At 33.1% G+C, this 21,236-nt stretch overlaps 1 protein-coding gene and 1 long non-coding RNA gene across 5 annotated transcripts; one reads left to right on the top strand and one right to left on the bottom strand.

Moving 5' to 3' along the window:
* Positions 1 to 261: 261 nt before the first annotated feature.
* LOC145950695 (uncharacterized) lies at positions 262 to 1,406 on the top strand. The gene is made up of 2 exons (XR_014428560.1): positions 262 to 744; positions 887 to 1,406. It is a non-coding gene; the product is annotated as an uncharacterized LOC145950695 (long non-coding RNA).
* A 444-nt stretch (positions 1,407 to 1,850) lies between these two features.
* LOC109802222 (transcription factor TGA2.2) lies at positions 1,851 to 20,968 on the bottom strand. Of its 4 annotated transcripts, none has more exons than XM_020363481.3 (12): positions 20,790 to 20,968; positions 20,070 to 20,227; positions 13,012 to 13,109; positions 8,557 to 8,633; positions 8,242 to 8,439; positions 7,882 to 7,953; positions 7,720 to 7,779; positions 5,808 to 5,885; positions 5,617 to 5,668; positions 5,161 to 5,432; positions 2,833 to 3,081; positions 1,851 to 2,331 (listed from the first exon to the last, which is right to left on the bottom strand). In XM_020363481.3, the coding sequence occupies exons 2-12, from the start codon at positions 20,165 to 20,167 to the stop codon at positions 2,185 to 2,187; spliced, it is 1,401 nt and encodes a 466-aa protein (XP_020219070.2). In that variant the 5' UTR covers positions 20,168 to 20,227; positions 20,790 to 20,968; the 3' UTR covers positions 1,851 to 2,184. The 4 variants fall into 4 exon arrangements, with proteins under 4 accessions (XP_020219070.2, XP_020219071.2, XP_082918463.1 ...); XM_020363482.3 differs by lacking the exon at positions 20,790 to 20,968 and adding an exon at positions 20,330 to 20,765; XM_083062337.1 differs by lacking the exon at positions 20,790 to 20,968 and having other exon boundaries at positions 20,070 to 20,764.
* Positions 20,969 to 21,236: the final 268 nt, after the last annotated feature.

Below are 21,236 nucleotides of genomic sequence, written 5' to 3' on the forward strand. Positions count from 1 at the left end.
CCATACAAGTAAAAGAATTTTACAAAATAATGGATTTAAAGAGTATTATGGTGCTCTATTTAAATTATAATCATTGTCATTCTTAATCATGCATTTTGATTGCTGAAAACTAATAATTGTTCAATTGTTTTAACTTGTTTAATGGATTGCTAAAAATTTTCCAGTTTTAATTTGCCTTTTCCCCTTATTTTTAAGTTAACATATATCTTTTCATATATTTTATACTTACTTTTCTTGTAACGTCTTGCTGTTTGGACTCTGGAGTTGGCTAAAGATGATCCCTCCTTTGATTCAAACTTTCGAAACTAAATTCATGATTTTCTATACTGGGGCTTAGTTTATTAGAGATACAGGATACTAGTGTTATTAAGATTGACTATACAAGCCATTTCATTTTGAGTAAATTCGTATTTTAGTGTTATCTTTTTTCTCCCTTTTTCGCCCTCTAAATCATGTTTCCTAACATGGTATCAAAGCAATACCACCCACCTTGAATATTATATCCTGCTGCATTTCATTTTCTTTTCTTTTTCTTGAGAAAATTCTCTTCTGATTTTGATTCCTTGTCCCCCCCTATTTCTCAAAATCACAAAATCTTTGCTCATGCGACGATGCCTATTTTGCTTTTTGTATTCTTGATTTGTTGCCTAATAATTGAATCCTTGGGAGTGACATAATGTTGTGTTGCCCATCAATTTGTTGGTTTAGTAACTCATTTGGATGTAAATTTGGATCCAATCAAGTGTAAGGATGATTTCTCTCCATATCCTCTGTCTTTCTTATTTGAAAAAATTCAATGGTCTTCAATTTGGTGGTTCTATGGAGATATGGTTTCACTTTGGGCAACAACGAAAATTATTGATGCGTCAAGATTGTTTTGTTTCAGTTTTTGGGCAATCTTTCGATCTTCGACTTCAATTTTACAAGCAAGTCTTTGGATGCACTCTACAAAAATGTGAAAGGAATTGATCTCGTGTACCCACACCCTGAAGATAATATGTCATGTCCAAAGGGTCTCCTTGTTGAAGGTGAAACACTTTGAGATTTTGACATTAGTGCTGAAGGTTTATTCACTTTGGAAAGTGTCCAGAGCAGTAACACTTGCACACTTATAGACACTTAGTTTTTGGTGTTTGCTTTTTCCTAGTGTTTTTTTTCTTGTTTAGCCCTTATTGGCACAATTTGTTGGTTTTGTTTTTGCCATTGGGTGCTTCTACCTTATGAGTTATGAGTGTCCAAGGTTTATTCAGTTTAAAAGTGTCCAGAGCAGTGACTTGCACACTTATGCACACCAAGTGTTTGGTGTTTGTTTTTTCCAGGTTTTTTTTTTACTTGTTTAGCTTTTATTGACATAATTTGTTGGTTCTCGCTTTTGCCTTATGATAGTTAAGCTTTGGGTGCTTCAACCTTATATTGTTTAGGCATTTTCAAAGATTTGTGCTTCTCCCGAGTGTTTAAACTTTTAATTATTATTTCTGCTTGGTGGTTATACTTTTGCCTGGTGGCTTTAGCGATTTCAACTTCTGCCTTGTGTAGATTATGTTTTGTTAATGATATTTTAACCGATATATTTTTGACATTTCATCGTACACCTTTCATATTGCAAGGGCTATTATAATTATAGGATACTTTTCATATACTTCTTTCTTGTGAATTCTTCATACCTTAAAATTATTGAATAATACCTAAATTCCACTATAAAACCGCAAGCACTCACATTTTAGCATCCCCACTATGCATTCCCTGAATCCCAAAAGTTACTCTTATCGATGACAACAGTAAATGCAGTGAAGGGTAACACACTTATACAGTTAATAATCAGAGGCTTACTAGGCCAGTGAAAAGAAAGATACACGAATAAGCTAACAATTTTGAATGAATTCAGATCCATGGGAAAAATATGGCAACTAAACAATCCTTAAAATATATCATATGGCCCAGCTATATTTGTATGAAAAAACAAAGCCCTTCAACAATTACAATGGTGAATATTATTAGTAGACAAGATGCATACTTGTCAATTTCGTTTCTAGACTACATGACTCGGTGAAGCGCTAAGATCACCAGTGATACAAAGACTACAATGCAACACAAGAAACGTTGTCAAGAGTAAATCCTACGATGACCAAGTATTGCTGGTGATGGATCCATAAAATTAATTTAACATACTATTTACCACGCCCATCAGTCTCTAGGGCGAGCCAGCCAGAGGGAACTGAGAGCACGCAGTCGTGAAAAATAGTCATGTATAGCAAGGAGTGCCCGTGCTGATTGGCGAGTTGTCAGTATCCGGTGCATTTGTTGTAGAGTTTGCTGGCGAAGATTGTCAGCCTTATTATCATAAACACCGCAGAAATGGAGCCATGCGTTAGATTTATTGGAAATAATGACATTAAATATTTGTTTACAAGAGCTTTCCATTTTGCTTAGAGGGGATGGACAAATATGAGTAACTTCAGGCAAACCAGTATTAGTAAAGGCAAACAAATGATTCTGGCAACAGTGGTTACAAATCTAAATTGCCACAAGTTCAGACAAAAAAAAGGACCAGTACAACCAGATGCCAAACCTGGATATATGGCAAAAACAGATGAAATCATGAAAATTCTAATGTAGACCAGTTCCAACAGTTTTAACAAGTCAAATTCATCCCCTTCCACCCCAAAATAATCTAAGGAAACTGGGAGCATTTCTATTTGGAACAAGATGTTAACTGTCAATTTTTAAGTAAGAGTAGGAAATCAAGGTTGGACTCAGACTCTTCAATTATTCACCAAAACCATACCAATGAACCAAACTATTTGCATACAAGCACAGGTAAGAAAAATGTACCTGTCGAATGAAGCCTTCAAGTGTCCCTAGCTTACCCATGGCCATAGCCATTTGACCCATGTAATTTGCCACATTCCCTGATGAACCAGATGAGGCAGGTGCTCCGGTGGACAATGTCTCTGCAAGGGACTGTTGCAATGCATCCATGCCCTGAGACAATGCGTCTTCTGCTTGTTGGGAGGATTGCTGCAAATTGGTAATGCCCATCAGCTGCTGCTCTGTGAGAGGTTCCAATTGACTTACCAGCAGCTGCAATGCAACCAAATTCACGGGACTCAAGTTGATAAAATGACTCTAGATGTCAAAAATAAAAACTCGGTTGTCACAATTATGATAATCTTGTATTTTAGAAGTTCAAGACAAACACATGACTCATGAATAAGCATTATCAGGTAAAAAGGTTAGACCACTTGCTCAGGGCATTTAGATATAAAACACATGTTTATTCTTCTTGATGCTTAGCTACCACCGCCCAAATAGATCCTTATTATTATTATATGAATATCTTTGAAGTAAGTCAGAGACATAAAGATGTTTTTATCAATATAGTCAACTAAGACCGGTTATGATATGGGCAAAAGCTGTTTTTCTTTTTTTTATAATCACAAATATCTTTCTGTGAATTGCGATCATAGTTACGAATTAATGAGAAATAATTGATGTCTCTATGTTTACCAAAGTTCTACATCCTTCTTAAACTTTTATAAAGTATCTAGAACTTATTATATCCTAAAATTCAAAATATTGTCATCTCCCTGTATTTGTGTTGTACTAAGTATCTAGCCTTGATAGGCCGGAGGAATACTCAGTATTTTTAAAAACACGAAGCACACAACACAAGTGTTATATGCTGGGGGTAGGCGGGGCTTGAAACTGTAGTATTATAATACAGTAACAGAGATATAAGGATAACTGCAAAAGATTATTGCATAGCAACCAATGTTGTTAAAAAAGGGTCATGGTACCACTATGGTGGTACGGTGTGGTGTTTTGGAGCCTCTTCATTAGCCATCCACCATTATGTGGACTATGGCATTGTCCACCATTTCCGACATGGTACCCTATATACATGTGGTGTCCGAGTCATGTGCCACAGTTCTGGTGGAAATTGTAGAAATTTGTCAAAGAAAATAGAGAAGGGTTTGGGCAGTATGACCCGACCCAAATATACGCCCAAAATGTTTAAACACCACAAGAAAAAAGAAAAAAGAAGAGTTTGGGCCATGTAATTTGATAGATCCCATTAGTCAAGATTCAGAATTGAGATAGACGACAGATGAGAGAAGAGAATTAGAGAGAAAATCTATTATTCTGTTCTGCCGAGGGGAGAAAGACCCCTTCACATTGTAAAATCAGTTAAATATCAATTACAAGATAAATGCCCCCTAATTCAATATACAAGGGTATTTATAAGTCCCACACAGTCCAAATCAAAGTGAGCCCTCAACTCAACTATTCTAACTACCCCCGCTAGAATAGACCTTTAATGTTGGAACCGCTTGGTTCCTAACATAATCTGACCCAACCCAAGGCCCAAAATGTTTTAAAAAACCCTACTTTCTAATCCTGGTACTCAATGTAACACCCAGAAACTGAGGTTTCTTCCACCAACCACCCAAAAACAACCATCTCCGCTCCGGTGTGACCATCTCTGACAGAGATGGACGGCCATCTCTAACAAACTTGACTTCTCCTACCCTTCTCTGCATATAAGCATTTTTCTGTTCTTTCTTATAGATGAGAAGAACAAGAAGAGCACAGATAATGCAAGTTCATACTAGATATGCATGTTCATTGAACTTTAGAGATACAAAGGAATGTCGGATTCTAGGGACAGAAAGAAAAATTATGCTTATTGTATTTTCTACCATCTAACCCTTATCATTTGTGTGTGGGTCACAACTGAAATATAACTATATCCTTTTCAAGCAAAAATCTAAACCACAGACTACCAGTGCATCAACGGCAACATTCCTACATACAGCCAGTAAGGCATACAAACGAGCCCTATGCAATACTCCATTTATTTAGATTCTTGACCAACCAGTAATACGAGGAAGCAACTACAAATATAGATGCAAGTCATGCAACAAGTTAGCCTAGCATGTGAATATAATTACTTCTTTTTCACAAAATTCTGCATCTAAATTCAAATGATCCCAAAATCTTATAGGAGAATTAAGAAATTTATAGCCAGGAAAAATTACTAATATATAGTAATATATATATATATATATATATATATATATATATATATATCCCATTTTCTAAACCATGAGAACCAGAAAGAAAAGGATCAGCGTGTAAGAGAATACAGTGTAGCCTCACCTTGAGGATTTCAGATGACCGAAAACCACCAAGCCACAAAAAACACCTCTCAGCAGGTGTTTTCCACATACCAGACAACAAATGGAAAACATCAGCCTTAGCTGCAACACCTTTCAGCCTAAAAATCTCATCATAATGTGCCAATATACCATCAACAATCATGCGAAGTTCAGTGTCACTTGCATGAGAATTTACAGCTGCTCTCAGCTCATTAATTTGCCGATTCTGCTCCTCCAGCCACCTTGCATATTCTGCATCAAATTGCATTGCCCCTGAAAAACAATGCAATGATTGGAATGATATGAATGGTTATTACAAGTTAGATGTAGTCAATAACTTAAATGTTTACTGAAATATCTCTTTACAACACAACAGACACAGAGAATACTACTAAGTTTTAGAATACATTTTTATATTCAAACTATAGCAATGAGTAACATTTTAGAAATGAGATACCATTTCCACTCAATGTATGTGCTTGATCACCCGAGCTTGATATGAAGATCCCCTACAGCAGGAGAAACGAGAGATTTTGATTTAAAATTGAACATAATTGTGAAGAAAATGTGCCATATATCAGGCAATGGGGAGAGAAAGAAAGTAAACAATTGGGAACAATCTAATTGCAAGGATTTATTAAACCTCACCTGCTGCCTAGCACGCTGAAGCTCTTGCTCTAGTTGGGTCAGCTTCAAACGACTACTTTCCAACTGTTGGACATAGGCCTATGTAAAGAAGTCACATAAGTGTGAATAAAATGAGCTTAAGCCTGATGGTTTTATTCTTGCATTTGAATAGAAAATGGGAATGTAAACATAATTATTTCATATGACTACCATGGAGGTCAAAGATCATAAAACATTACAAGGAAATCATTGAATACAACAATAGAGCAATTATCATGATAGAGAACACAACTAAACCAATTTTCTTGAAAACACAACACTTAACAACTATGAAGCACCAATATTGGAGTATAGTTTTACACTTTATTTATATGTACAAGTACAACAGTAGTGTAGGACCTTACATTTTTCTGTTTTATTATTTTCTATTGTATTCCTAGTCAGTAAGTGCTTTTAGTCACATTTATTGTTTTCTGTTATAGGCCCAATAACTGTTACAGCCCAACAGCTTCTGTTAGAAGTTTTTGTCTCTATATAAACTACATGTACTCTCTCTAATCAGTGCGTAGCTGTGCATTGAATATGTATTTTACATTTCAGAAATATTCTCTCTCTCTCAACTTCTTTCTATATCTCTTATTAACCAATACTCTAATCACATATTCGTATCTGGTATGGTACTCTTAAAAACTTCACCTATACATATATGTGAAGTATCCAAGCCATTAAAAATGTTGTTAAATTTTAACATGGCTACATATGATATGAGACATAATAGCATGCAGACATATAATAGAAACAGAATATTGTCCCCCATTGAACCAAAAATAAGAAATTATTCTCTTTATGGACGATTTTATGAAAAGAATGAGTTAATACTATTCCTTTTTGTAGACAAAAGGAAGGATTTATGATGACAAATGGTTTATAAGTAGTGTCCAAAAAAGGCGTGCTAAATTTCGATTTGCAAAATAGTTATTACCTATTTATAATTTCTTTTGAATTTTTAGACATATTTAAATATAATATATATATATATATATATATATATATATCTTACACGTATTGTTTCAGACATATGAGTTGTACCACTGCATCATAGCTGAACAAGAAAGTAATTCATCAATTTCCAAATCTTTTGCTATGACACATCAAGTGATAACAAACAATAAGCATTGAAAAAAATTTGGTGCAAAATGAAAGAACTAAACATGTAGAGATTGTCAGACATTCAATTAAGAAAAAACCTCATAATGAAACTATTTGTATATTTGTTCCTACCTCACAAGTGGCAATATTCTCACTAAGGATATTTTGAGGTCAAACTGAGTTCCTTATAAGCAAGTTGGGCATGAAGGACATATATGCCCCAACTTGAGAGGGAGGGGGTTGAAAGTTTGTCCTAAATAAAATTTGTAATCTTTTTAGAATCAGGTCTAAATAAAATTTAAATTAGGATCGGATCATAGATGATGGGATATTTATTTCTTCCTAATTGCAGTAGATTTAGCTTTATCTTTGAGACTTGTCTATAAATCAGTAGTGTATTATTTCAAATGAATTAGAGAAATATAATATTTCCTTGCTTATAGCATCTTATCCTCCCCTTCTATACAAAATCCAGTCGACATGCACACACTGGAGCTGAATCAGGGTCCAATGCATAGTAAAGCAGGCCCAGATAATCAGAATATCCAAGTTGTCCATTCAAATACATATGATCACATAGGTGAGAATACATGGCACAGGTAGAACTAGAAATTGCCAGTCTCTATTTATTTCCCATTTGCAGTTTTGCACAACTAAAGATCAAATCCTCTTCTGAAGTATTATGACCTGATAGCAATATTTACACAGAGAAACAAGAAAATATACACATCTATATGAATAAATACTAACTGAAAAACATCAGTAAATATGATTTAATTCATACTTTCTTTCTCAAACGGCTTTTTCTTGCAGCTTCACGGTTCTGAGCAAGCCTGCGGAGAGTCTACAATAATATTTAAGACAAAATTATCATCTGGTAACAAATAGTAATACCAGTTGAAATTCTAGATATTACTTATATAATAAAATTTATTATATATTTCACCTTCTGATCTGATTTATCTTTTGATCTGTCACTAGAATCAGAAACAGCAACAACAGATAGATTTCTATCATACTGCAAATATAGCAGACATCAAATGTTAGATTGTCAAGAATATCCGCTAATGAAGTTTCTGCACTGATTTAAGGAACAGACTCGAAAAGACTTCTGCTCAAACATTTAATTTGAACACCATTTAGATTAAATTCAATTATGCACTTGGACACTTGTTGACAAGTTCAACCGAACAGGTCACCAAATGTCCAAAATGTCCAAACGTAGATTAAAACAGAATTAGCAAGTTCAACCAATAGCATCAATTGAACAAGGGAGAAAACAGCATAAAATGTAAAGAAACATCACCGGCTGATTCTTGTCATCAGTGTCAACATCTGTAGAAATATCAGTCCTAGGACTGGCATCAGCCATGGCAGACTCCTCTTGATTATCTGTATTAACAACTAATATGGTGCCAGGATTTGATGACTGAACCTTCTGTAATTGCAACCTATGCGGCTCTGTTTGAATTGTTAACTGGCTTTTTTCAAGTGAAGTTGGCAACTACAGTAAGGAAAAATAAAGAAAAGTTGAAAACAAGATGTAATATAACCTGCTAAAACTTCACCTTATTTACCAAAGCAGGAAATTCAATGGATGAAAAGAGCTAGAAAAACTCACCTGACCAAGGTTACTAATGTGAACAGAAACTGGAGAAATTGTTTGGTTACTAACTTTTAGTGAGTTGTAAGTTGAGTCTGAACCAATGATTAGGAAAAACCATTAGCAGAGAAAAGCTATAAAAAAGCCCAATGTTTGTTAGAAAAAAAAAAAAAAAAAAAACAAACAAATACTCAGGTTATAAACATCCATTTCTAGGTGTTTAGCCAACAGTAACATTTGTGCATCTGTGTCTGAGTGAGATTTAAATCCATTTAGTCAATATTACCTTTGCCATGTAGGCTATGTTTGGCCCCAAATTTTTTTAGCGTAAGTAACTTTAAAGTTAAATCTCAAATAGGAGCTTTAAAAACAAAGTAGAAGTTTGGCAGTTATGAATTAAAAAACTTTAAAACTAAAAGTTTCATTCTTTGTCCCAAATTGTTTAGTTCTGCATGTGAGGGAGGGGAAAGCTAAGGTATGCAACTTACTTTTTAAAAACTATTTATTACCCCCTCCTCTCCTTTTAAAAAGTAAAAGTTTCATTTCTTTGTCTCATTGTTTTGTTCTCTATTTTTTTTTTTTTTTCACAAGATCTCAGTACAAGTCCTCAAAAGCTTTGTATCAAGCCTCACTCACTACTTTCCTTGTCCCATAGCTAGCCTTATGATACCTTGGTCAATTTTCAACCTGTGTTAAGACTGTTAAAATAATTGTTTATTACATATGTTGTGCAGCTTTATAAAAGCTGTTTTTTGGCCCTATCTATCCTAAGGGTTAAGGTCTTCATGCTGTAGCCTTTCTTTCGCTGACAATTGTACTCATTCTGCTTCTTTTTATATATACGTATATAATATACCAGCTGAGAGCAATCACTCTCAGATTTTTTGCCAAAACCTCAAATTTCAAGTAAGACCTTAAAACAGTCCCTTTTGTTTCTTACCTTTTCTTGAACACTTTCATTAGACCACCAAGTTCTCTTATCTGTTAGTCCAGAACCCCTTAATTCACTCCAGATGGCTTTAGAAGCCTTCCTAACATTCTTAGACATATAATCCCAAATGAGGTTAGACCTACCTCTGAGTGCAACCCAACCCTGCCAAGATCAAAGACTGAAACCTCCATATGCACATGCATCGCTCTATCAAGTACATAATGTTCTGCCAGTATCTAGAACAGTGACGCACCACCATCACTGTGATTTTGGGCCTCTCCTAACTCTATTTCAAGGCTCATGTAGCCATGTGTCGGGTCAGCTGTTACCTCCTCTTCCCTTAAAGAATGACATTGTTTCCTTCAAAAATGGAAGCATCAGGTCCTATCCTATCTATTTCTGAAACTCCTAAAATCACTACAGAGAAGCTCAATGCGAAAAGTTACTTATCTTGGTCTGCTTCAGTGGAACTTTGGTTCCTTGGTCAAGGATACGATGACCACCTAGAAAAGCAAGTCAGTGAAATACGAACAAACTGTTCTTAGTGGCAAAAACTTAATTTTTAACTACGTGCATAAGCTTTTTGAGGATGAATATTAGGACTACCTTTGTTGAGTTTAGGTCCATGGATAATAGATTTTGGTGTTTCTAACCATACTTGTAATAATTCCTTGTTCTTGTTCTATTTTCTCACCTAAATTTCCACACTTCATCACCTTAGCTAATAGGTCCAAGGTTGTCTCCCAAGGAGTTGGTCAAGTCTCTCTCTCTCTCCCTCCTTAAACTTGAATCAATTCTTTTTGTTCCTAACTGTGCTTTCAATATAATTTCTTTAAGTCAATTTACCAAGTCATTAAATTGTTCTTTAAATTTTGATGCCAATTCTTTTGTTATTCAACAATGTGGTACAGGTCAACTGATTGGGCATGGGATATGAATCTAGAGGACTCTACTATCTTGAAACCAACCTTTTTGCATCTTGTTTTGCATCTCTGTCTCCTAAGCTGTTGCGTGATCACTTGGGTCATTAATGTTAAATTTCATCTTAAAATCAATTGATATTAAGCGAAATTATCCAACAAATATATAAACCGCACTTGGAGAATTGAGGCAGGTGATGTGGGACTTCCCGACACCCCTCCTCCACAAATGTCTACTGAACCAGGTTATGCCTACTAGAATTGGCAAACCAAGAAGATGGACTCTAGGCTTTAATACCATATTAGATTTCATTTTAAAACCAATTGGCATTGAGCGAAGTTGCCTAAAAGATATATAAACCGCACCCGGAGAATTGAGGCAAGCGATGTGGGACTTCCCAACAATCAACACTTGTCAAAATTGAAGAAATTGGTTTTTGGACTTGCCAACTTCAAGTCTTAAAGTGAGTCGTGTCCATTAGGAAAACAAGTTAGGTCTTCTTTTCTAAAGAGAACTGAAACATAATACAACTATGCTTTTTCCACCATTCACTCAAACATTTGGGGTCCAAGCTGTGCCTCATTAATTGATTAATATTCTTGATGTACTTGGGTCTATTTAATGAAAAATCAATCTAAACTTTTGTCTATTTTCATGTTGTTCTTCAATGAAATTAAGAATCAATTTGGCAATACAATCAAAATTCTTAATAGTGATGATGTTAAAGAATATTTTTCTTTTAACCTTACTTCTTTTTTAACCACACAACATTTTACATCAATTTACCTGTCCTCACACACCACAAAAAAATGGTATACCCAAAAGAACCCGTGTACCATGAGAGAACCAAACACATAGAGATTGTCATTTTGTTTGAGAGAAGTTTATGTTCAAGGAAATCCATATTGAATTTATCAAATTCAATGATCAACTTGTTGAAGTTTTGACTGTCTTTGAGAGGACCTCAAATTCAGTTTATATTATCCGAGCTTGTAAATATAATTTATATGCTCCAACTTAGGAGGAATGTTAGAATAGTTTTGTTTTGTGATGTTGTGTCTATCAGAAAAGCTGTTTCTGGTTGTACATCATTATCCTAGCTGATAGCTGTACTTACTAGCTGTTCCTGCCCTGTTCATCTTTATTTTTTTCCATATAACTACTCGTGTATATTTATATATATCAGCTGAGTGCAAGACATACACTCAAGCTCATTGTGTTCAAATCTTCATAGCTCTAAACTCTTACCAAGCTACAAACTAGAGCTCCTTAATAAAAACAAATCAATTTAAGGCCCGTTTGGTAGCTAGGATATGATAGGATAGGATAATTATTCTATCTTGTTATAATCCGCTATTCATTGCACCAATGGGATATAATAGTCTTATCATATCTCCTATCTTGTTATCATATCTCCTATCTTATCTTGAGGGGAGGGTTGGGTTAAGAAGCAACATGATAGGATAAGCTCTCATTTCTTCTCTCCATATACATTATGTCATATAATATTAAATAATTTATAAAATATATATTATATAATGTTAATTTATATAGTAATATATATAATATTATATTATTATTAAAATGTATACATTAATTAATATAATATATATTATAAAATTTACATTCCACATTTTATCATATATATAATTATAATAATTTTGACTTGTAAATTTAAAGTATATTATTACTATTTATATTAAAATTATAATTTTTATTTATAATACATTTATTATATTATTCTATATTATACTATATACAAAGTAGCAAAAACTATATATATATATATATATATATATATATATATAATAAATAATAAATATAACATATACACTAATAATATTAATTTATAAAATATATAACAATATATATTATATAATATTAATTTATATAATATGCAGTATAACTTTTACATTCAACATTTAATTTTATATATAGTTATAATAATTTTGACATGTAAATTTAAAGTATATTATTAAATTAATTAAATATTAAAATAAAATTATTATTCAAAAAATTTTAGAAAAGTATTTGAATAATAACTATAATTTTAAAAAATATGATATAATTTTTATAATTTTAAGAAAATTATATTATAAACAATTTTGTATTATACAGTTGAAATTATATTTTTAATATAAAAATTTTAAATAACTAAATTAAAACTTATTTTAAAAAATTATATGTAATTTTAATGAAACATAAATTTGTTTATTTGAATATACTTTATATAATATCTTATTGGTATATATTAAATACAAAACACGTTGAAATAATGTTATCTTGTTTGTTATCATGATGTGTGCACCAAACATGATAGAATTAATGTTTATCCTACTCTTACCATATCTTACTTTTATCCTATCATACTCTCATATCACATCTATCTTATCCTGACCTCCAAATGGACCCTAACAACCTTGAGGTGATCAACGAGCAATCATTGCAAAATTCCATTTTTTTTTTCTTTTAAAATGATAATTCAACATCATCTAGACAAATAAAAAAGGACGAAGTCTTGTAAAGATGATCTGATGCATCATAAATGAGATAATGCAACATATTGACACCATTTGCTCATTACATGTAAACTTTGTTATGTTGGATTGCAGAAATCTTACTTCCACTCAGGTCAACAGCATCCTCTACGCGATATGACTGATCAAATGCTCCAAAGTCAGAAACACGAAAGGAATCAATTGTGCTCCCCTCTGCATTGCTGAAAGCCATACTTTGTCAGAATTGCACCAAAACAAGTCCGTCTTTATGTTTTATTTAACAGAAAAATCACATAAAAAACAGAAGTCATCTAAAAGTTGATGAATGTAAAAATAAAAGGTGGTAGAACACAGAATCAGGTTTCCAAATTACCAAATTGTAAGGAATGGGTGAAGAAAAACAGAAAATTGAGATTTTTCCACTTTATACATTTCTTAATTGGGGTCTAAGACAAATCCGTGCTTCTTCCTTCTACAATGCTTATTCTATTCTTACTAAAACAAAACCCAGATTTCCATTCAAAGGAAAACCTTAAGAGCAGTTTTAATGAAAATGGAAAGGAAAACAAAAGTGAGCTAGAAGATCCTTGGCATACAGTATACTTTGCAAAACCATGTTCAAAAATTATGAAAATATTTCTTAAATCATTATGATAAACATATTTAAGAATATTCAAGTCATTATGTTAAGAACCAAGAGATCCAACATTAAAGGTCTATTCTAGGAGGCAATAGTTAGAATAATTGAGAGGTCAGTTTGTCTTTGGGCTTTTTGGCCATAATAAATAATAAAAAATAAAAAACTACTGAAATAAATTAAAGAAAAAATTATTTACCAAAATAAACTATTTTGGCCATGTAGGATGATGAAGATGAAGAAAACGTCACCATATATGAAGTTTTATACATGGAGAGAGAAAACAAAAAAGGTCAGAGCATTTGACATCTTCTTCATGGAGAAAAGAAAACCAAAAACATCAGAGCAGTTGATGTTTTCTACATGTCATTTCACATACTTTGCATAGCAAAATAAGCCAAGAAAACGTCATGCAATTTGACGTTTTTTATGCATGACTTTTTCCCTAAAAACGTCATAGCTTTTGACGTTTTTCATGCATGTTTTTTCACCTATTACACATGGTTTATAACAAGTTCTTAATAAAGTGAACAAATTACATTTAAACGCAAGTTTTGTAATTGTACTTTTTTTTTTACAATATTACGCTTATTTACACTTTTTTTTCCATGCAGAACTGAATCCATTGAACAAGGTCCATTTCTGAGTTACCGACTTGGACATGCATGAAAGGACAGCGTGGCTGCAGAGAAAGGACAGCATAAATTCAACCACGTACTTAAAAGGACAGTGTAAATAAGTGCAATATTATATAAAAAATAAAAATAAAAAAAAGTACAATTACAAAATGTGTGTTTTAATGTACTTTGTTCACTTTATTAAGAACTTGTTATAAACCATGTGTAATAAGTGGGTTCTATTTTAGGTGAAAAAACACGCATGAAAAACATCAAAAGCCATAACGTTTTTAGGGAAAAAATCATGCATAAAAAACATCAAATTGCATGATGTTTTCTTAGCTTATTTTGCCATGCGAAGTACGTGAAATGACATGCAGAAAACGTCAACTACTCTAACGTTTTCTCCATGAAGAAGACGTCAAATGCTCTGACATTTTTTGTTCACCCTCTCTCCATGTATAAAACGTCATACATGGTGACGTTTTCTTCATCTTCACCATCCTACGTGGCCAAAATAATTTATTTTGGTAAATAGTTTTTTATTTAATTTATTTCAATATATTTTTATTTTTTTTATTTATTATGGCCAAAAAGCCTTGTCTTTGACTGTTTGGAACATTGATTTTGTATTTGATACTAAGCTTTTTTTTTCATGTGAAGGGGTCTTTTCCCTTGGCAAAGCAAAATAGTTGATTTTCTCTCTGATTTTTCTTTTTCTCTGTTGGGGAGTTAAACATTAGAGAGCACTTCACTAATGAGTAATGAGTAAACCACACGTTAATTTGACTCCACATCATAACACAAAACTTTAAAGCATTAGGTAAGTAAATCTATCTCACTTATATACTACTCAATATATCCAACTCTATTTAACGTATGACTCTTCATATTTGAACTCTAACACTCCCCCTCAAGTATGAGTCTCTTCCATATAACTACACTCCCCTTTAAACAGAAGACATTTTTTTCATCACGAGTATACAATGGTGGCCTACTTGCACCTCCGTTAGCTCTCGTCAACAATACACTTCCTCCACATTCTAGGAAGACTTTAACACAAGGAATTATACCACTCTTGGATCTCCCACCAATTCCATTGTCCCAATACTTGTTTAAGCCAGGTCACTAGTCACTTGGTCGAACCATCGACTCTAATACCACTATTGGAGAGTTCAACATTGGGGAGTACTTCACCAATGGGTAGGGACTAGTGAGTAAACCATACAATTAAGTTTGACATCACATCATAACCCAAAACCTTAAGATATTAGGTTAATGAGTCTTTCTCACTTATATATTATTCAACATATCCAACTCTATTTGATATAGGACTCTCACGAGCTTTCTCCACCCCTTAGGATCGACTAACCCATGTGCAAGTGTCGTTCATATGGAACCTTTCCCCTCTTTGGCCTTCAAAGTGACATAACATTGACTACAAAAATAAAGAACCATTGGACAAGTCTCTTCTATATTATAACAACACAGATCCTCAATCCAATCAAAACGGAAGCCATAACTACTTTTGGGTTCCTAAATTGACAGACAGATATACCTTAATCTGCCTATTGACTCTCTTTTCACCTTAAAAGGATACTTGCAATGTTTCTCTTTACCCTTGGCCTACTCATCAAAAGAGAGAACACAACACCTACCTCTCATTCAGGAATATTATGATTGGCTTAAAATCAACAAATATGTCCCACCTTCACCACAAGATACTATGTCCAATTAACCAGTAAGCTAGATAATATGCCAAATTTCAATAACAAATTTAATTTCCTCAGCACAGAAGACTATTATGAAAATCTTACAACTAGGACAAATCCATTTACAAAGAGAAGCTGCTCACTTCCTACTAGTTTTGATTTCTCTTCTAGACCCCGACCCTATAGTTATCAATCTCGAATAGGGGCAGATATCAGCTAACAATGGAAAACGCTAAAGCAAGATAGTTGGAAGTGTGTGACTGCTGCTTTAAATGTTATAACAAACTAAATAGTAATACTACATATATAAATACTCACAAAAAAACACAACATTAAAAAAACTCATGATAAATAATAAGTGACGGGTTACACACAATCACCATCAACCTAGGAGCAATACGAACAAAGTAATGAAGTTAAAAAACTGGAATATGATGGTGCAATTAATAGAAAAAAGAACATATCAAATTAGATATAAATTAACAAAATGTGAACTGAGAAGTCTAAAGGAAGAAAAATAAGCAGAACACGTGGAAAAATAGTCTCTTATAAAGTGTGAAGGAACACCGGTCAAAACAAATGTAACTTTTTGTGGAATATATATATATATATATATATATATATATATATATACACACACATATATATAAACAAAAAACAAAACAAAACAAAACAATGGTGTTCCACAAGCAAAAATGGGTTTTTGAACGCTGTATCATGGTAGCAATGCTATAATACACAAAAAGCCAAAAAGCCACTATTGTGGCTGCAATGGCTGCTATTGGAAACTGCTCTCTATTTATGTCAATTTTTAATCTTCCCACCCTTCAACACAAAATATTGTCCCCTCTATGTGAAATAACTTATGTAAAGATATTCATATTAATAGTAATCAAGAATATATTACATATTCTCCTCATGATGCAGACTACTTCCCTTGCCTTGTCCAGCTTCTTGTATAATTTGTAATTTGTACTTGGTGTGATGTAGTTTACCGATCTGATTTCCTATGCGAGTGAATAGTACGACAATCATGAGTGAAGGTCATGTCCTTTTGTGTCCATTTAGTATTAGTTTCCCCCAAAAGTCTCCACTCTCCAGCTACTACTCTCAAGACAAGATCGACCCCTCCCAATTCAAGAATACAAGCATTCCACCTGCATACTTGTTTTGCCAAGCTAAATTGTCATATTATTGAACCTCCCGTGGTAAAAACACTACTGCCATACTGACCTCAAACTCCTTAGTTTCAGTGAGAGACAATCCTGACGAAGTCACAAATTCAGTGGTAATGAAATTATGATCAGCGCCATTATAAATGACTAATAGAATTGGGTATCCTTCGAGATAGCCTTCCATATCCACTGTCTCACAGGAGGCTATATCTTGAGTTTACTTCGTTGACATTCATTATGTTGCATGCCATCACCCAATCTCCATTTGTCTCTTTTTCATCCACAGCCAAAAGCAAATAATTAATTAGTTCTTTTCCTTCCCATATGAACAACCGCAGTTGAGTATAAGGTCACCAATGGGTGGGACTGTAATGCTGTCCAGATTTGAAAAATAGCCCTTTGTTTCTCCTATCCATTAAGGTCATATCTTGAAATTTGAGAACATTGATCAAAGTTCTATAATTAAGTATTTCTAACATTTCATTATCAATACATAAAATGAAAAAACCATTGGATTTATCCTTTAACAAACATAATTAATATCAAATAAAATTTGAGTAATTTTAATTTTTAAAAACTACTTTTAGTAGTTGCAAAAATTACAAGTATTATCTAACATTTAGAAACAATGCATGTATTTGAGAAAAAAAAAATGATATAATCAATATTTTTAGTGAATTATGAATTTTTTTTGCCTATACTTCTAGTAATATCTTTATTTTTAAAAATAAATCAAGATCTTCAACATTATACTTACTAGAATATCATTTTATTCTTAATTGATTACAACATTATTGATCAAATTTCTATAATTAGGTATTTCTAACATTTCATTATCAATACATAAAATGAAAAAACATTGAATTTATCCTTCAACAAACATAATTAGTATCAAATAACATTGGAGTAATTTTAATTATTTTAGTAGTTGAATTATCACGAGTGTTATCAACAATTCTTAGAAACAAAGTTTGTATTTGAATAGTGTATTATGAATTTCTTTTGTCTATACTTCTAGTAATATTTTATTTTTAAAAAATAAATCAAGATCTTCAATATTATTATACCTACTAGAACTTGAAATCTTTTCAAGATTAATACAATTTTATTTTCAATCCATCCTCATCCAAAACTTTCAATTGTTCAATTAATAGAGTCTTAAAACTATAGTCATACTAAGGAAAATAGTAGCACATAATATATCATATATCATAATAAAATGTAACACTTACTAATTCAAATCCATAATAAATATTTTTTTAAAAAAAGTATGAAAATTTTGAGACCTTAGATGATTTGGGGCCTAAGGCAACTAGCTAAATGGCCTTGTAGTTGTCACGACTCTGGTATCCATAAGCTCTTCATAGGAAAGATGTCGCAACCCCTTCAATGACCCTCCATCATTCTTCTCTAAATTACTTCTAGGCTCAATGTTTTTCTCCACTCCTTATTGTGATTGACCAGACTGATTGGGTCAAATTATATGAGCTCCAGACCACCGATTCAATTTTCTTTCTATGATTTGTGTGGTTGAAATCATCTTGTATTGATTGGTGGGTTCAAAAGCCAATGCATCTAGTAAAAACCTTGGGAGAACCATATCACAAAAGCTAAATGTTGATGTTGGGAGCCCAAGGTCCTATGAACGCCATACTAGAATCTAATACTACCAATGTGAGACTCAGTCTAATACCTTGCGATTGGATCATGACACTAGAAGCCCAAGACCCATGCGAATATTGAGACTCAAGTCCCAAACTCATTTGGAGTTAAGAGACATGGTGGAAAGCTCTTACACCAATTGATAAGAGCCTTCGAGAACCACACCACAAAAGCTAGTCGTTGTAGTTGGAGAGCTCGAGGACTTATATACCTGACTATAATCTCATACTTCCAATGTGGAACTTAAATCTCAGAATTTGCAATTGGATTGGATCCTAACATCCTACATAATCTATTGGAAAAAATAAACCCTATATAATTAAAAAGGGTCACCACCCACCATTTATCCACGCACCAAGTCCAATAATGTTGAGTGTGAGGATAGTATATTAGGAAAAATCCAAGTTTCATATTGACTAAAAATATGGAAAACAAAGATCATGTAAGTGAGAGCAATTATCAACTCATGAGCCGGTTTCGTAGGATAGAGTTATGCCTATAACTCACTTTCTAAGATAATCGGATGACCTCCCTCGATCATCTAAGAAAAAAGCAGCATATAATTATTGATGGGAACAAAAAGAAACTCCTTTTTTACGTCCAACACTTGCTCCAAGCCTAATAAAATTCCAAAGGAAAATGATAAAGAAAGGTTCTCTCTCACCTATACTACGCTTATTCTCTCTCGTTGTAACAAACTTGTTCTCTTTTCTTTCATATGTTTTCTAATTACAAAACACTTATTCTGTCTCTGCCAACGAGTATAAACTTAAAGGGCTTATTGGGCTTGTCATGGACTGATTATGCCTACGGTACTAAAAAAAAATTATCATGGTTCAGCTCTTCCCACCCCCGAATTGAAGCTGAAGGCTTTCACATCAAATCTTGGGCAATTGTGTTGCATCTGTGAGTGCAGTTGCCATGTGGTGTGCTGAAATTACCCCTATGCATAGCCCCTAGGATCTTGAACTGAAACCCACCTTCACAAGGGATTGGGGACTTATCTCCAATTACAAGAGCATAAATCCATTTTGAGCACCACTAGTTTATATAGATCTATTCAAGCAAACTGATAACTATAACAGAGTCTCTTAGTATCTATTTATCTATTCCGTATTCAAAATAAAAGAACCCAAGCAACCACAAATATCACAATGTTATAGATATTAAAGGACTAATAAATATCCCAACCTAAAATGAGAAGAAACTTCTCTTGTACCACCAGTGTCAGCAACATCAGACAACCCAGAACTAATAAGTAAAACCAACATTCACAACAAAAATTCAGAAGAAATAAAAGAAATCAGTGAAGAAACAAATAAGGTTTCTCTACCTATTCAAATTCTAAACCAAGAACAATTGCAAAGAGGAAATTCACCATGGATTGGAAATGGGCAACTCAGAATTGAAGCTGGGCATCCCTCTTTCAGCTCCCTTGTCATCTTCAACACCAACAACACTGGTTCTACTCCCCATACATCATTTTCACCACCACATCATCAATTCCCCGGCAATTCAACAAAACAAAAAAAAACCCTAACAACAAATTTAAGAACAAAATAGGTGCTTCAGTAAAGTTAAAATCAACAACGAAGATATTCTCAGAACTAGCACACGCAGAACAATTGCAATTGCAACCTTAAAAAGCATAAAATGAATCCCAATCACAAGAACACAGTGCACAGAAAGAAAAACAAAATCACAAACTGTAGCAGAACCAAGAACCCTTAAGTTGCAGCTACTCGGGTGAGTTAAAAATCACCGGCATGTGTCAAAAAAAAAAAAAGTGCAAACTTTAGCACATCCGCGTGTACCCACAAGCCCAACTCACGGAAAATGAGAAAACACCCCACCAAACTAGTGTTTCAAAGTCAAAGCAGCATACTTTGAGAAGAAAAAGACCGATTTGACACCACCCTAGATGCCTCAAATGAATAAAATTAAAAATAAAATAAAATAATTATAAATAAATAAACACCAAATCCAAGCTCAAGATCAAAGTTTTAAAAAAATCCCAGTTGCACTAAAATCCACCATGAACATGAGAGCTACTCATCCAACATGATGAAACTATATTAAAAGATGAAGCAAAACCCACCTTGGAATTGTGATGATGATGGGCTATGATAGTATTGTTCGACTTTGTATCTAGTTATTGGATTATTGGATTAAAGTATTGAAACAGAGCCAAGAAAGAGAAAGAAGAGAGAGAGAGGGACACGGATGATTTCAATCTCTAGATGTCTTCTTCTGCTCAAATCTTCCACTTTCCAAGGACTCCATTTTTTAATTACAATTTTATGTTAGTAATGTTGTAGCTCTTTAACATATATTATTATTTTATTATTATTCATGTCTGTATTTATTTTTGAAATAGGTAAATATGTTATAAAAAAAAGTAACTGTACATGAGAGTGAATAATTTATATTTTTAATTATTTACTGTAGAGTGTAATTAGATTTTAAAATTATAGAATAAAAGTGTTCGATAAGATTGAAAACTAAAAAATAGTTATTATAAAATGTATTTTTTTATAATATGTAT

This window comes from Cajanus cajan, chromosome 8, assembly GCF_000230855.2.
Source record: "Cajanus cajan strain Asha chromosome 8, NIPB_CcT2T_4, whole genome shotgun sequence".
In the NCBI taxonomy this organism is placed as follows: Eukaryota; Viridiplantae; Streptophyta; class Magnoliopsida; order Fabales; family Fabaceae; genus Cajanus; species Cajanus cajan.